The following is a 17,394-nucleotide window of genomic DNA, read 5'->3' on the forward strand; positions in this document are numbered from 1 at the left end:
TTGCACCTTTGCAATACCTGCCACTCTAGTTAAGGTAAAACAAATGTGATATACAGATCTGCATGCCTTTTAACAATTGAAAAATGCTTCACATCAGCGAGGACTGAAATATCCAGCTGATCTTCAGCCTACAGAGTGATATTTTCTATAATTCCTACACTATCAACTTTTGGTAAAATAACCATTTTTTGGCTTTTAGAGACCTCAGATTTATTTACCTTTCAGTACATACTGAATCATCACATAGCTGCATTCCCACGAGACGGCACAAATCACAAAATATACAGGGGAGCCTGAGGATAAGGCATTCATGAGGAAAAACTCATATTTAGCTGAAGGAATCAAGTTATGGAAGAAAATTACAGAGAAGATCAGATGAATTTTGAATCAGAAAGTATAGACAAATTTTTCTCTTAGTTTTTATGTGAGATACTCAGAATAGACTTCCATTTCAGACAATAAGAGAAGCCTTGGGCTTGTCTCTTCTTCCAGTGTATATCAACTGGGCTAATATTATCCGCTTACCCCAAGTTTCTTCATTTATGTCACCACTGTTATTACGACAGCAGTATGGTGTATATATATATATATATATATATATATATATAAAACATATCAGAAGATAGTAATAAAAAATATGTATCTTGAGTATAGCTGTGTGCATCTAAGCTAGTCACCCTCACTTCTCTTCATGCTCCAAAGAGAATGGGCATTTGGTAGGTATATCACACCATTCTGTAAATAACAGAAGCTATATTACATGGCTCTGCAAGTGAGCCTTTCTGTTGGCAGCCATGGAAGCCCAGGGTGATCTTTTTAGGGGAAGGTGTCTGTTGCAGTTCAGTGGGATGAAATCCAGGCAGCCCACTTCTGATTCCATGGCTAATGTGTTTCCATGTGCAGGAAAGTCCCATTCATGGGCACATAAAGATGTTTTGCTAGCTAGATTCTGGTTTTATACATTTTCAATTGACAGATTTTCAGTACTAGCCTCTACTTAACTTGATTTGAACTCAAGTTTCCAAGTGAAGTCTCCAGTGTTGTAGGAATAATACCCACTAGGTTCAGTAGCAGTTGTGGATAAGAAGCTCTTGCTTTTACAGTCCCTGAATATGTATTTGTGATGTTTGTACGGTAAAGCTGCTCCGTCAAACACATTTTGTAATTCTCCCTACAAAACTGACCTTTAGATATTTTGTACCAGCTGACTGCAAATTTTCATACCCACAGAAAGTCTAATCAATGTAATAAGAATGTTTTCTAACATGCTGAGCTATCCTGAGAAGCTGATTGTCTGCAATGGAGAAAAATGCCTTCCCACTGCATAAGAAGGAGTAAAGATATGCATACAATTAATATCTCAGTAGATACTTTCCTGCTTTTAGCTCAGGATGCTGTTTACTTTTATACCATTTCAAATTTAAGGTGAGTAAATTCCAAGATGCTTAAAAGCATGCAAAAAAGATCAGCAAATAACACAATCCCAATCTAGCAATGGTAAAATAATCATTTCTGACAGCATGAAATAAAACAGATGTGGTAGAAGGATCCAGGGATGACTGCACACAGAGAAAGAGCTCTTCACTTATGCCAGAAAGTGTTGATCTGCAATGCAGGCACAGTTTGGCTTGTGTGAGGTGAAAAGGCAATGCTCTTTCAGTAACATGCCATTATTGGATAGAAGCAAGAGAGCTTGGGAGCCAGTCAGTAAAGAAGCCTCAGAAAATGAATTTTGAGAATATCAGAGAAGCTGAGATGCCCAAAGATGAGATGCTCTACCACTCCAGCTTCATGCTGTAAAATCCCAAGGAGATGGTTTGTGTGTGTGTTGTGGTCAAGGGTTTTTTCTGGGAACCTGGCCAGCTTGCACCAAATTGAAGTAGTTCCGGCACACCTATTGTGTGTGTTCACGTGCACTGTGTTCTGGGTGCAGCAGTTTGGCAGCTGCTGGAAGATGGGTTCCATCACATAAGGCTACAACCAGTCTCCTGCCGTTCTTGCCAGCAGTCCCATTGGAAAAACTGCGCTAAGTGACATAGTATCCATAACTTGCAATTGGTTTTGGTTGAGTTTCCAGCAAAATAAGATGCTTCTCAAATCACAGAATGAAACAAGGTTGCCTTTATATTAACTTTATCTAGAAATTCTCCCAAACTTCTAGTTTTTATTTCAGGAGAACCGACATGGGGAGCCTGAATATTCAACCTAAAGTGAGCACATTAAAATACTTATAAGTGTTTAAGGTCAGATAGCCTGCCTGTCAACCATTTTTCTCTTTGCAGAGTTATTGGAGCCATGAGCAACTTTGAAGAGTTCCGGAAGGCTTTCAACTGCCCAGAAAATACGAATATGAACCGAGGGGCAGAATCTTGCCGGCTGTGGTAGCTGTTCCTTCTGGATCTTCTGTCTGCAAGGGTCTGTAATGTGAACTGCTGTGCCTGAGCTCAAGCTCACTGTGAGAGTTTCAGAAGAACACTCTGCAGTCTGGAGAGGTGTTGTTACTTCAACTGTGTCTTCCTCATCCATGTGGATGAACTACACGGACATTCCTTTTATCCATGAAACTCCTTCTGTTCATCTGCAGTTACACTGCTGTTGGTGGATAACTGCCATTACCAATTCAAATTCCTGATTTATATTTGAGCAAGAGGTAAACACTAAAGTTCAGTTTTAATCTATTGCTCTGCAGGGTGGCTATGCAGAATGCTCCCGTATAGAATTTGCTCTTTCAGGATGAAGAAATTAATGAGACTTACTATAAAGCCAGCTCTGATTTGCTGCATGATACAGCAGTTTCAGAACTTAAACTGTCACTGCCTAGCATGCCATAAATGGCATTGAATGATGTAAGAGCTCAGAAGAAGGATTTCCCAGCACCGTGATGCCCAGAAATATTACAGTACTTATCCCTATCTACAGTGAAAGCATTTATTTTTCCCCCAAGGGGTGAATTTGCCTCATGTTGATGATGGCTTTGCCTAAATTTATTTTTAAGCCAGAAATAACAGTTTTGGTTTTAGGGTGTTTTAGTGTCTGCATTTTATAGAGAACTGTATTCTGGACAGGATAGGATGACCTGTAGTTTTGAGGAAAGAAGAATTTGTGACTGAAAAACAGAGTGCCAACAGTATTAGACTTATCTGGGTCAAAAAGCCATTCTAGAAGCTGATGACTTTTAAATACAGAACATACACAGGACATTTGAGTTTTTCACCTGATTACTAAAAACATTTACAAAAAGAAGTGAGCAAACGTATTTTGTAGCAGAAAAATATGAACACAACTATTACTTCAAAGGGAAGAATACAAAAATAGTCCTTTCTTCCTCAACAGATATACACCTATTTAACTGGTACTTATTTATACCTTGTTCATGAATTCATTTTTGGATTGTGGAATCATTTCAAATGGAGAGAGGGTTTATTTAGGTTGATTTAATTACTGCAGGTCTATGTGTCTCTTTGTGTATGTACTTTATATATATAAAGTATATATATATATATATACACACACATACAAAAAGTATATAAATTCTTCTATTAATTTGTTTAAGTTTTATTATATTGGTATAGAAATATTAATGAGACAAACTGTTTTACAGGGATTGGTCAAATATTTCCTAATAGTCAAGTTGGATGAAGGTTCATTTGTAGCTAATTTTTTGCATATTGAGTTAGCCCCTTCCATCACTTTATAAAGAAGGGAGATATTATGGAAAGCTACTTTAGGAAAGGAGATATATCTTCAAACTACCTTCCAGAGTGGAGGAAGTTGAGATTCCTAAACTCAGTGCACTGTTGTCACTTATTAGAATAAAATCACTATGTTTGGGGGAGATGGGATTCTCTTCTTTCAATTTTCCCCTGAAAAAAAAAAAAGTCATTTTTTTCTTAAGAGCAAATGCATATCTTCCTTCAAGTCAGTTCTGAGTTCCACAGATTATAGTTTGTCATTTGAGTTGACACTATCAATCTTTTCCTGGTGGTATTTTTCACAAAAACTATTCACAAAATCCATGTTTTCATGGGTACTTTCCTCAGGCAAGCAGGCATGGCTCTTGAGAAAAGTAATAGTGTTTGCCTACTAATGGGAAAGTTCCTTAGCAAATTGAATGCTGTCCTGAATTCATTTCTGTCCTCATATGAGCACTGACACAACTTGATGCTGACTGCTTTGGATCAACAGCACAAAGTTCAGGAGTAAAATCCTGGCCCCATTAAACTTAGTACCATTATGGTCATTGTCCTCAAAAACCTCAGGACAGACATTCAAACACTTATCTAACTTTCTAAATTACTAACCTAGGCAAAAATGGTTTTACAACAGCCAGCTTGGAGTTTTCTAATTTTATCTCTTGGGTCAGAGATGCATTTGAAAGAGCTTCTCTCTCATGGCTATTTTCCAGTGGGACAGATCTTGTAATTTTGTGGTTTATGGGGTTATTACTCTATACTGGATAGTGATTTCTTCTAAAATGCCTTACATTTGCTGCCTTAAGTGTCACCCTTGCTGCATATTGCTAGGCTCAAGCCTTTCATGTTTTATACAAAAGACTTTTGAACTGTGATATGGATACTTGGAATGGGACAATAAACATTCAGAAACCATGTCATCATTACTAGGGCAGGCACACATCTCTTACAGTGGGCAGAGAGATGGGTTCTATTCTGGGGACATAGCAGAGAGCTGGAGGGCTCAGAGACAATGCTCTAGAAGGAAGGAAGAGTGAGCATGGCCAGATTTTGAGCCCTGATTCTGGGAATTCAGTGGAGGCCTATAAGTTGCATGGAAAATGAAGAGACTTTGCTCCCAACATTCACACTCATCAGTATCATACGAGTTTGGGGAATCCTTGCTGTGGACTCAGGCGTTCGGTGCTTTGGGCTTAGGTCTTGCCCACATCAGCATGCAGGGTCCCACCTTCCCTGCCTAACTGTTGCCTCGAGCCAAAGACCTGATTATGTAGTTTTCATGGGAATCAGCTATCTAGGTGACACTTGGGAAGCAAAGTAGAAGGTAAATAATAAGTACATTTATAAAATTCGATCACCAAGGATGGGAAGCAAGAACATGGTGATGATTTGTGAGGGCTCTTCTCATTGCCTCTGTTTTAAGATTCCCTGGTCCTGCTTTGCTTTCAGTGTTTCCAGTCTCTGTGCTAGCAATGCCTTGCTGTATTACCTTCAGATTCACCTAATGCATCTATGCAAACAGGTTCTTCCTGTATGTTCTTCTCCTAGAGCTTTTAAATTGATGGTTTTTTTGTTTGTTTGTTTGTTTTGTTTTTGGTGGGTTTTTTGTTTGTTTGTTTGTTTGTTTTAAATTGCCAGTTATTATTACAGCCCTCATTTCCCTTTGAGCATATTGCAAAATGTTTCTTTTGTTGGGTCAGTAGTCTTCATATCTACAAGTGGTCAGGAGGGAAAAGATACTATAAAAAAAAAAAAAGAACTTTTACCTGTGTGAATTTGCAGTTTTCTCTACTGTGTAAACATAAGGGAACAACACCTACTCCTCTCTCATGTTCCCTTCTTTTGATACTTAAAATTATGCAAAACTTTATTTTTGGCCAGACCCTGATAAAGCTGTACCATCACATTACACACTGTGAGTATTCCCACTGATTCTGTTGTGAAAACACAGTTTTACACACGGGTAGCTCTTCAAAAAGGCAGCTGTGCTTGCTACTCACCTGTGTGAACTGCTTAGGTATGATGTCCATCCTGGGACTTGATGCTGAAGGACCAAAAACTCAGCTGCATTCTTAAGCTCTTTACTTGGAACTCTTGCATTGTGCAGGGGAACTTCAATGTTCTTCAAATAGGAATAACAATAACAATAAATGTTTGAATTATTTGTAAAATAATCAGTTGACTTTATGTATAACTTTTTACTGAGTATTATTCAACAAATTCCATGCATAGAAGTCTGTCTTGCAGCAATGTAATGTATTTATCTGTCTCTAAATAAATATTGAAAACTTGATGACTTGAGGCAGAAAGTGAGTTAAAAGGTCTTTTGTGCTTGTGCCTTTTTAATCTGGATTTTTATTTTAATCTACTCCTAGCTTTTCTTCCTGTATAAGTTGACTGACTCCAAAAGATAGTTGTGTTAGCCAATAAAAAACAAAGTAAAGATGAATTTTCCTGTGCATTCAGTATGGTAAAAGCTGCTTGGACTGTCACTGCTCAACTTCACAATGTTACTTCTGTAATATATAGTCTTTATAAAATGTAATAAAGAGCATAATGACATGGCCCCAGATTCTCAAGGCTACCATTATTTCTTGACAGCATAAAAATTGCCTCTTCCCTCAAAGAGACTCCCAGACATCTCCAGCCAGTTTATTAAGCTCCACTTGCCCCAACTAATTTGGCAGAGGCAATTAAAATGAATGTAGGATGAACAGCCATGGGTGGGAGCTGGATGGTGCAGAAACTGCAGATGTGTATGAGTCTGAAATACAGCTCAGTGACACCTCTTTCCAGGTGGACCAAAGGAATGACTTTACAGCCTTATGAATTTGTGTATGTTAAAAGTAAATGTTTGCATGGAGGAAATGAATGAGCAGAGCAACACCTGGGTGTAAGCATGACACTAACCTCTGTGTGATGGAAATAATTTGATCAACTCTCACATAGTTTGCTGAGTGTCTTGGAAAGATTCTTTAACAATGGGTGCAGATTGCCCTGAGTAATTCAGGGTTTATCTGCTACAGCAAGTAGCTGTACATCCTGCATCACTAATCAGACAATTTAATCCCTTTTAAAATGTAATATATATTTTTTTAAAAAAGAAAAGAAACCTAAAAATCCCTAGGGATTCTCCAACACAGTGCCATGTTTTATTAAATAAAACATCAAAGCTAGAAGTTACTGCAAATCAAGATAATGTGTTACACTAATTTGTGATCAAAGAAACAGATATAATGATATAATTTTAATCATCTATAAGCGCAATAGCTGTAAGAGCTTTATGTAGAAGGTCAGAAAAGTACACAGATGCATATGTTAACTGTGGTTGTGAACTCAGATGGAGATTTTCAAGAATGTATCTAAAAAATATATCACATCTATACCTTCTCTTTGAACTAATGAAAAGGTGTCCTGCTTAACAAAGCTCAGGGAAAGACTTCAAAGGGGATTTTAAGTCTTTTTTCACCTCAAAATTTACCCAAGATATTGGTGTATCTTTGAGCAACGGCAGTGTAGATTGTTTTGCATGGCCAATATATGCTCCCATTCTGAAATATGAGCAGCAGAAATATTTGTACAGAAATCTGAATAAAGATAATGTCATGTCCTCCCACTTTATAACTGGGAAAATATTTGGATAAACCCAGCAAAAGAAAAAACAACAAATCTATTCTCTCCTCCGCCCTAAAAACCCTTCTTTCTAATATATTTATATATGATGACTATGGAAAATAAAATACATATATGTCACAGACTGCAACTAAAACCTGGCTCTTGTAGAGCAAGAAATTGACCCAGCAGGCCTGGGAAATGATTCACAGACTTGTCAGATCATTCTTGCTGAGAGAAAAAATGGAGCATTGGAGCCCCATTGGTGTTTGCAACTGAGCACTGAGGCAAGCAGCTTGGTCTACTGCACTAGAAAGAGAAGAGCAACATGTGGTGTGACCTCTGAATAGGAGGAAAAAGAAACTAGAAAATCTTTTCTGCATATATCATGAAAAGATTTTACAACACATTAGTACAAGGGCACTGCTAAAAAAATATATATAGGCATGTCAGAGGAAGTCTGTAAGTCTATGTTATGTAAGTATATATAAAAATGTCAGAAATATGAATTATTTTTAAATAAATAGAGTCTCAGTGTAAAACTTTGACCCCACTGACTTCATTGGGTGATTTGTCATTATCATTGGTGGGATCAGCATTTTACTCCGTCTGTACAACAGTACACAGACTTAACTGATGTAAAACTATTCGGAACACCTATTTTCTTCTTGCTAGAAAAAGACATGTAGTCTTTGGGGTTTTTTTCTAGAACAAGGCTGCTCGTTTCACCATAGGACTGCTTCTTTTACCCTTACCTTGCTGGTACTACATTTTCATTTAGTTCTTTCATAAATCAGGCTCTACGAACCACTAAAATACAATATGTCCTACCAATCTAAGTGTAAGTTTACATGTAGCATTGAGGGCTTTTTTGACCTCCATGTTGAAACAGAAAGTCTGACTGAGGTTAAAATATTTAGTGTCTTGCACAGGAATCTTCCTCTGAATGTCATCCACTGAATGTCACCCACTGAATGTTTTCTAATTAGCTATTAGCATTAGCTGATGTTAACCTCATTTACTACATGAGGGAACTTACCTGCAGAGAGCTGATGCAAATACTTCAAAGTCATTAAGCCAGGACAAGAAGAAAACATATCCCACCAATATTAAGCAAACACCACCCCTTACAGAATGCATCTTCAAAACTGACCCAAGAAACATAATGTCTTGGTGGAGATGATAGATGTCCCTACTTTGCTAGGTGGTATCTTTCAAATAGCTTGGATGTAGCACTGAGTTCAGGTACCAGGCTTTCCCTGCCCCCATACCTAGTGAGCTATCCACCTCCTCCCAGACTGCCTGCCCAGGCTGCCTGCCACTGTTGCAGACACCTCAGGGTTTCTTTGTTACTCCCATAACATGAGACATCAAGAAAATAAAAAAGGGGAAAGCCAGAGCCATCCTTCTGCCTTAAGGGAAGCTAGTGACAACAACACCCAAATCCTGCATGGACATCCACACAGCTGCCTTTGCCTATGGTTGTTTGCTTCCCTTGACTGAGGCAAGGAGAAGGAGGGATGGCCGGGTTGCGCAGAAAGCCGCAACAGGGGGAAGAAAGCCCACATCAAGGGGAAAAAAAGCCCCCACCAAGGGAAGAGCAGTGCAGAGAGGCTGGGCAAGACACGCCACAGACAGGTTTAATTGCATTTATCTTCACAGAATCACTAAGGTTGGAAGAGACCATTAAGATTATCTAATTCAACCACCAAACCACCCGCACCACACCCACTAACCATGACCCTCAGTGCCACATATACATTTCTTGATCACTTTCAGGGATGGTGACTCCACCACCTCCCTGGGCAGCCTGTGCCACTGCATCACCACTAGCTGAGAAGAAATTTTTCCAACCTGAACTTCCTCTGACGCAAATTGGCTCCATTCCCTCTCATACAATCACTGTTATGTGAGAGAAAAGGTTGACAGTCACTTCTGCACAACCTCCTTTCAGGCAGTTGTAGAGAGCAATAAAGTCACCCCTGAGCCTCCGCTTCTCCAGACTAAACAATCCCAGATCCTTGGCACATGTTGGTTCGTGGAGCTCAGGATCAAGCACTGGTGCGAGCAGTGCTGTGCCACATAACCAGTAGCTAGAGTTCAAGTGTGTTCCCTCCCTCCCCTCTTTCTCATACCCAGGTGCCAGCAAAGGAATGTTTTGCATCCAAGCCTGGGCTGAAGTGAAATCTCATGGTCTGACTTCAACCTAATAATTACTGTTTTAGGGCTGCAGCATGTGATGGAAGGGCAAAATATGGAGTCTTTGTTTAGTGAACACTTTCATTAGTTCAGCTGGGTTTTTCTTTGTTCTGCCTTCAGTTCAGCAACAGCCGGCAGTTTAGACCTGCTAGCAAAGTGCTCTTTGCAAGAACAACATGTGTTGAGGCAATCACTGTGTCTGCATTCAGCATGCTTATTCGGCTTTGTTTTAATAAATCCAGTAATAGGCTTTCAGAAGCAATGAAGGGAAAAGAATAATTTGAAAACAAAGCTGTTGAAAAGAAGACAATGCAGACACAGTACAGAAGAGTGTGATTTTGGAGGTCTGTACAGCTGTTTCATTTCTTCAGAGGATTTTAATCAACCTGTAGGGATTTTTAAAACTGTGGTCACAATCAGCCAGAAGAGAAAACAAAACAATGCTTTCCCTCTCTCATATTCTTTAATTTTATTTTCACCCTTTCATGTGATTTTTCCAAACAGAACTGCCATATTAATTCATTATAATTAAAAATCCATCCACGCTGGGCTTTTGCTATAGAAGTAATTTCAAGCTTTGCCCACTGTATCATCTAATCAAAGATATCTTAAACACTTTCAAGATTGCCATGGCTGCACCCATCCGATTGCCATCAGTGTAATGGCTTTCCCAGTGGATTGGAAAAAAACTGTAATTGGACAGAAACTCATCCTTTCAAGTGGGATTAGCAGCTCTGCTGCAGTCTTCCCCTAAATTTCACTGTCTGATGTTCTTGTCTTGCTCCCTGTTTGCTTACTGTCCGTGCTGCAAAGCCACACTCCAGTGCCACCATGTTGAACTCGGCTGTGCACACATGGCAAGGGAAGGAACATGGGAGCCTACGACTGTTGCCCTTGAGCTCTACACTCTAGTATCATTTTACTCTGCTCTGTGTTAGGTGATTCAAGGTTTAGCTGATACTTTTCTGCCAATAATAATGGTTCTCTAACTTATTTCCTGCTCCCCAATGTTTTCAGCTGAAAGTGAGCAGGTTTGTCCTCTGTAGAAAAGATCTCTTCCCTCATCCTTACAGAGTCTGAGCACTTGTGCTTTTCAGCTACAAGATATGGTTTTAATAGAGGAATTAATGTGGAAAATTCTTTCTTCTGCTTTATTCAGATGCTCAGACTTGATAATCACAGTGGTCCCTCATGGTCTTACAATCAATGAACCAAGGATTAATTTTCGTTGTTCCTTCTCTTATCCATTGGGGAATCATTCTATTTATGAAATTCTTTGCGTTTGAAAAATCGTATTTTCTTTCTTTTTTCTTTCTTTCTTACTTTCTTTTATAATAACATTTCCACACAAAAGACTTGGAGCTAGGTCTTCTCAAAAAAAACCTGGGTGTTCTTTTACCCCTCCCCTGGTGTTATAACTTTTCTGATCCCAACTTCTAATGTTTAGTTTGCAGAGAGGCAAGATTATGCAAGCCTAAGTACTGCTCACACAGTGTTGGTCTTTTGCTAACCCCAGTACCACTGTCAGGTTACTGGCAGATAGATAGGCAGCAACAAAGCACCTAAAACACTAACCAGCTGACAAGACAGAAGGTGTGTAAGAGGGATGTCATGTCTGGGCTACAGAAAGAAAAATTCACACATAAAGATAGGGGCTAATTACATGGATTATCTGAGACTGATGTCCGCAATGGAAAACTTATTTTAAGACATTTCCAGACCCATTTGTTGGACTATAGTTTTGTATCAAATAACAGCTCAGGATACAAAAGCAGACCAGTTGGAATTTTGACAGTGGATATGGCAGATCCCTGCTCAGACCTTCACCTCTGGAGGTGACTGAGTGAGAAATACATTTGGTGTCAAGAGTACAGTGGCAGAGGACCCAAATGATACAAGAGAAACTCTTGATGACTCTTTATCATCATTGAATTCCACAGGAGTTCCAAGGGCAGCTGAAGAGTGCCTAAGATTTCCTTGGTTCTGTTTCTGTGGAGAGTGGATACCACCACCAAATATAACAATTTGGAAGGAATACTTGGTTCTGAAAACAGCTAGTTTTGAAATACGTGATATTTTTAACTCTTGAAGGAATTTAGATGCAACAGATGCTACAGGAAGTGGAAGAGCTCTCCTTGTCAAGATGGAGAAAAGCAGTCTGATTTTAAGTAAGATAAAAGAGAGGTTAATCTTTGATAGAGCTCAGGCATGTTTAAAAGTCAGGGCTTAAAATCTGTTCTTGAAAGATAGAAAAAGGGAGGAAGGGTTAAAAAAACCGATCTCAGATGGGATTTGAGACAAAATATTCATGAATACAGGAATTTCTAAAATCAGCCCCTGATGTTAATTTCTTCATTTGCCAGTCAGAGCTCCCAGACCTTGAGTAACATAGTAAAACAGCCGTTAAGCAGGAGGACATTGGCCAAAATATCACGTTCAGTGAGAAACAGAAAGCTGATTCTCAGCAAAAGCTAATAAAATATTCACATTCATGCAGGATGTGAAGATAACAGCTATGTAATCTTAGAATAGGATTTCACATGGGCAGTGAATAATGTTGCAATACATGATATACAGAAGGAAACTTTAAAGAGATGTACTATTTTGACACTTTAGGTTAGAATAAAGCTGGAGCAAACCTTGTGTCCCAGGTCTCTACCAGGGAAAGGGCAATTTGCTTGAAGGTAGGGGTCAAAGGAGAAGTCAGTTTTGTTTGGAATATCAATACAGCATGTAGCAGATGTAAATATATGACTAGATGTATGCTTTCTTTTAGGGGAAGATGAAGTGAAATTGAAACTCCTGCTTTACGCATCATTGCGAAAAGTTAAAAAGGGCTAAAACACTCGCATCAAAGGGAACAGGAGATAATTTTGGCAACACAGCTGCTATCAATTCTTCTCTTTGCTTTGTAGTGTCAGCCTCAGGCCAGAAAATCACTTGAAAAAACAGGCAGGTGTCCATGCAGCACCTTCTTTGATATTCACTCTTTTCCCTTCATGCCAGTTTCACACCTGATGTATTTTATGAGGAAACGTAACAAATTTCTCTCAGCAAAGACATGAACTTGTTGAAACCTCAGTGAGCTACAACTCTTCACATGTAATATGAAGGTTCATGCCTGGCAGCAAGTCAGAATCTTCAAAGAAAAAGATTAGGAATACATTTTATCTTCTCCTGTTGTTTGTTGTTGTTGTTCTATGTTTGTTTACATTTGCATGTTAGAAATATCAGTGGTTTTCAGTGTAAAGACAAACTGGGAATATAACCTTTACTGTTTGCACAAAGATTTTCCTAAGAAGGCCCAAGGGAGCAAGAACTTGAAGGACACAGAGCGCTGTTCCCTGAGTATGTGCTCAATCATGGGTTATTTTTTTTCCCAGAGCTGTCTTTCATCTTTCCAAACAATGATGTCTCACACTTGACAGAAGTGGAGATCCCAATCATCTGGATACGATTCCGGGCAGCTTAATTAATAAGGCGCTCATCTGAATGCTCTATGGGGAAAATAAACACAAAAATTTTCCAAGTGCAAATAGATATAATGTGCTGTCAGAATGTTAAAATTCAATTGATAGTTAACGTGCGTTGTGAGACAAAAAACACAGACCAATATTCAGAGTTTGGAAAAGGATTTCAGATGCATAGTAACAAAACAGAACAATTAATTTTCTCTCTCTCTCACTCTCTCTAATGTCTCTTATAGGATGAATTCTCTACGAGTAGTTTTCTTTGAAGGTTTGAAAGCTTCATGTAGGGCTGACATCTGGAAATTATCCCTTTCCATCTGGGTGCTGCTTCCAAGTCTTGAAAGATTTTGATGCATTTGGCTAGTTCCCTCATGTAAATGACTCCAGAGAGCTCTTCCTTAGAGCTTTTCTTCCTACCAAAGAGATGAATATAACTAATTTACTGTAATATAAGAAAACATACAGATACCAACAGAGCAGCTGGAGTTTAAACTAGTGAGAGATCTGAAGGACAAAAAGAAGGGCTTTTGTAACAGAACTGCAAAAGGAAAACTAAAGTGTGCCTGATGCCGTGTAGGGGTAGAGATTGAGGGACAAGGGCATGAAGAGTCCAAATCAGTCGATGCTTTTGTACCGTTTTTGATACTGAAGATTTCCCTTAGATCTCTCGTGTCATTGGACCTGGTTTCAGCACTTGGAGGAACATGGGAATACTCATAGGACAGGAAGACTTAAGGAGCACTCAAGAAAACTCAACGTGTACAAGCCTGTGGGACCAAGTGAGATGTCTCAAGAAGCATCAGAGTTGCTAACCAGTGTCACTGTGCAGCTGCTTTATATCAGTTTTGGTAGTCATGCCAACATTTATGGAGCAAATACTCTTGGAAATCCTGCGCAGGTTCATGAATGTCAGAAAGGTGGTCGGAATCCACCAAGATGGAGTTACCAACAACATATTGTACCTAATAAAGCTGATTGCCTTTTGTAGTTGGATGCTCTCAGCCAGGAGAGAGCTGTGGAGAGTGCCTGTAACAGTATAGACCAGGGACTGAGTGGATGGAAGGTATATAAATGCATATAAATGAGCATTGTGTCCCCGGGGGAAAGAAGGCCAGCCACATCATGCACTATAGTAGCCAGCCAAGTCGGGGGAAGTAACCATGCTCTTGTAAAGTTAAATCAAGAGTTCTGAAGACAGTTTTACACTCTGCACTGCAAAAAAGTAATGGCCTTTCTGTAGCATATGATATAAAGGAAAAACCATGGGAACCGTTATTGTTTTTCCCATCTTGAAGAAGAAAAGGTGAAGGAGAGACCTACTTGCTGTCAATAATTATTTAATGGGTGTGTGTAGATTCTTCTCAGAGGAGTGCAGTGGGAAGAGGCAATTACAGAAAAAGCAATAAGGAAAATTTAAAATACATAATAGAGAAAAATTCTTCACTGTGAGGGAGGTCATACGTTGGCACAAACGCCCAGAGTGGTTTTGGAGTCTCCATTGTGCAAGATATTCACTCCTCGGATGGAGGCCCTACACAATCTGCTGTAACTGTATTTGCTTTGTGTAGGAGGTGAGCCGAAAAGGTCCCCTTTACCTTGAATTACTCTGTTGTTCTCTGACAGTGTTAATTCTATAGCAGTTGCACTGTATGAAATTAAATGTGTGAATTAGAGACCCCATCAGACGCACAGATTTTTTCAGAATGGGAATACAAACAACTTTTTAGTTGCAGGGATATTTGCAAGAGTGCTTTGAGATGCACTCAATGAGGTGAGGCAGCCTTGCAAGGGATAGGGGAAGAATCTGGTGGAGAGGCGAAGCACAATAAACGTAATGCTGTTAAGGTCCTTGCAGAGAATCATAAATAGCTCCATTCTTGCGAATTCTCAGCAGACATAATTACCAGTGAGCAATCTGAGCACCCTTCACTACCAGACAGCATTTCATGGCTGACTACAGTCTGCTACTTGACTAAATCACAGAATCAAAGAACCACAGAAGTCCAACTCCTGGGTCCACATAAGACTACTCAAAAATTAAAGCCTTTATCTGAGAATGATGTCCAAATGATTCTTGCACTCCAGCAGGCTTGGGGCCATGACCACTGCCGTAAGGAGCCCGTTTCAGGGCCCAGCCACCCTCCAGTGAAGAACCTTTTCCTAATCTCAAGCCTAATCCACCAACACAGTTCCATGCCTTACCCTTCAGTCCCAAGTTACAAGAGATCAGCAGAAAAATATCATATCAAACGCTCCGGAACTTTGAAAGAAGTTCAACCCGTACCTTCAAGAAAGGGTGGGTAGAACTTCCAATTATTCTCTCTTACAAATAGCCTTTCCTGAACAAACAGCAAGGTGAACAATCATGAAGGACAGTTTACATTACAGTTAATATTTACAGTTGTTAGTTCAAGGAAAATTACAGAATCACAGAATTGTAGGGGTTGGAAGGGACCTCCAGAGATCATCAAGTCCAACCCCCCTGCCAAAGCAGGCTCCCTACACCAGATCACACAGGTAGGCATCCAGGCTGGTCTTGAATAGGAGAAGGAGACTCCACAGCCCCCCTGGGCAGCTTGTTCCAGTGCTCCATTACCCTCACTGTAAAGAAGTTCTTGAGCACACTCGTGCAGAACTTCCTATGCTCCAGTTTCTGACTGTTTCCCCTTGTCCTGTCTCCATTCACTGCTGTATGGTATCCAAGACAAAAACGATGTTTATAACCAAAGTACAATGATTTGTAACCTGTCTTTGAATAAATAGCATATGTGGCTATTTATTGCAAGCTTACTGTAGTCAGTGGGCTGCTCACTGTGACTTCAGCTTGAAAATTTGACTATGGCACAACACAGTCTGTGCCTAGTGATCTGAAAGTATGGTGCTGATCCTCTTCTCCAGCACAAAGTTTATTTCTCAAGGAAAAAAAAAATAAAAAAAAAATCTTTAATTGCAGAATGAGATTAATTAGTCTTGAGTGCATCTTTTCATGTTGACAAATAATATCTCAGTATACTCTTAAATAGAAAATGGCTTTTAGCATCAGGTTACAAGGCCTGTTTCTTAAATTTAAGTATATCTGTTGCAACTTCCAAGATTCTTTTTTGAGGGAGGGAGCTAATGCATTTGGACACTATTACCCAGCTAACAGTTTCACAGGACATAGCCACACGATTTGAGGAGTTTCACAAGTAAAAATGCTTTTCTCAAAATTCTCAAAGGATTGTGTCAAATGGCATCCTTGAGTGCTTCTCCACAAAACTACATATATCAGCAAGCTCACAACACTGTTCCTGTCTCTCTTGACATGTATTGATCCCCAATTCCCATGACAGAGATAATGGCTTTTCTAATGGCACAGTGAGTATCTCAATTTACATCAGCTATCAATCATCAGCATTTCAGGAGTGTACAATCTGCCATGAATGGGCTGAGTCAAAAACTGCAACCTAGTTAGATTTGTGCCAGTCCAGCAAATCTAGATCACTTATCTTCAGAGTGTTACCAACAAACAAACAAACACCAAACAACAAAGCCAATGGAAATTAATTTTTTTAGAGACATGTTACAAGATGTCTAAGAAAAGTCAGCTAGTAAACTCTTCCTTGGGATTGTTGGCAAAATTAAGTAAAATTAACATATAGTTTTATAAAGAGATAGCAAATCATAGAATGGCTTGGGTTGGAACAGAGCTTAAAGACCATCTGGTTCTACACCTTCTGTGTGAGCAGGCCTGCCCCCCACCAGCTCACGCTGCCCATCCAACCTGGCCTTGTGCTCAGCTTCTCTGAGTAGCTGTGCCAGTGCCTCACCAGCCCCTGAGTAAAGAGTTTCTTCCAAACATCTAAATTAATTTTCCCTTCTTTTAGTTTAAAGACATTCTCCCTTTAAAACCATTTCCCCTTGTACTATCACTACTAGGTCGTGCAAAATGTCAGTCTCCCTCCTGCTTGTAAGCTCCCTTCAAGTACTGGAAGGCCACAATGAGGTCTCCCTGGAGTCTTCTCCAAGCTGAACAAGCCCAACTCCCTCAACCTTTCTTCACAGGAGTTGTGCTCCAGCCCTCTGACCCACTCCAAAGGCTCCATATCTTTCGTGTTGGAGTCCCCAAGTCTGGACACAGTACTCCAGATGGGGCCTCATGAGAGCAGAATAAAGGGAGAAATGCATGTGTCAGTTTTTTAGCTTTCATATACCTGTGGCTTCATCATTTAGGAGAAAAAGAATGAAGTCCAGAGAGTGACAAACACACAGGCGATGCATTGAAAAATATTCTTCATCCTGCATTGTGAACAGGTGATGTTTCTGGCCTACTGTGGAGCAGATGTTCATGGTCAGTCAAGGAGCTCATTTAAACGAGGTTTTCTCTGCTACCTTCCAGAAAAATTGGTCCTTCCTGGCTGGGGCAGAGGTCAGAGTCACAC

At 39.7% G+C, this 17,394-nt stretch overlaps 1 protein-coding gene and 1 long non-coding RNA gene across 3 annotated transcripts in view; one reads left to right on the top strand and one right to left on the bottom strand.

Moving 5' to 3' along the window:
- Window positions 1-6,259, top strand: part of PHEX (phosphate regulating endopeptidase homolog X-linked) — a 95,729-nt gene extending 89,470 nt beyond the window's left edge. Inside the window, exon 22 of the mRNA XM_015885420.2 lies at window positions 2,283-6,259. Within this exon, the coding sequence (XP_015740906.1) occupies window positions 2,283-2,385 (103 nt within the window). The 3' untranslated portion in view covers window positions 2,386-6,259. The remainder of the gene's footprint in view (window positions 1-2,282) is intronic.
- LOC107324988 overlaps window positions 1-17,394 on the bottom strand; it is a 183,359-nt gene that overhangs the window by 55,597 nt on the left and 110,368 nt on the right. For both annotated transcript variants that reach the window (XR_001559598.2, XR_004305435.1), the window contains exon 3: window positions 5,693-5,814. This is a non-coding gene — a long non-coding RNA (uncharacterized LOC107324988). The remainder of the gene's footprint in view (window positions 1-5,692; window positions 5,815-17,394) is intronic.

This window comes from Coturnix japonica, chromosome 1, assembly GCF_001577835.2.
Source record: "Coturnix japonica isolate 7356 chromosome 1, Coturnix japonica 2.1, whole genome shotgun sequence".
Lineage (NCBI taxonomy): Eukaryota > Metazoa > Chordata > Aves > Galliformes > Phasianidae > Coturnix > Coturnix japonica.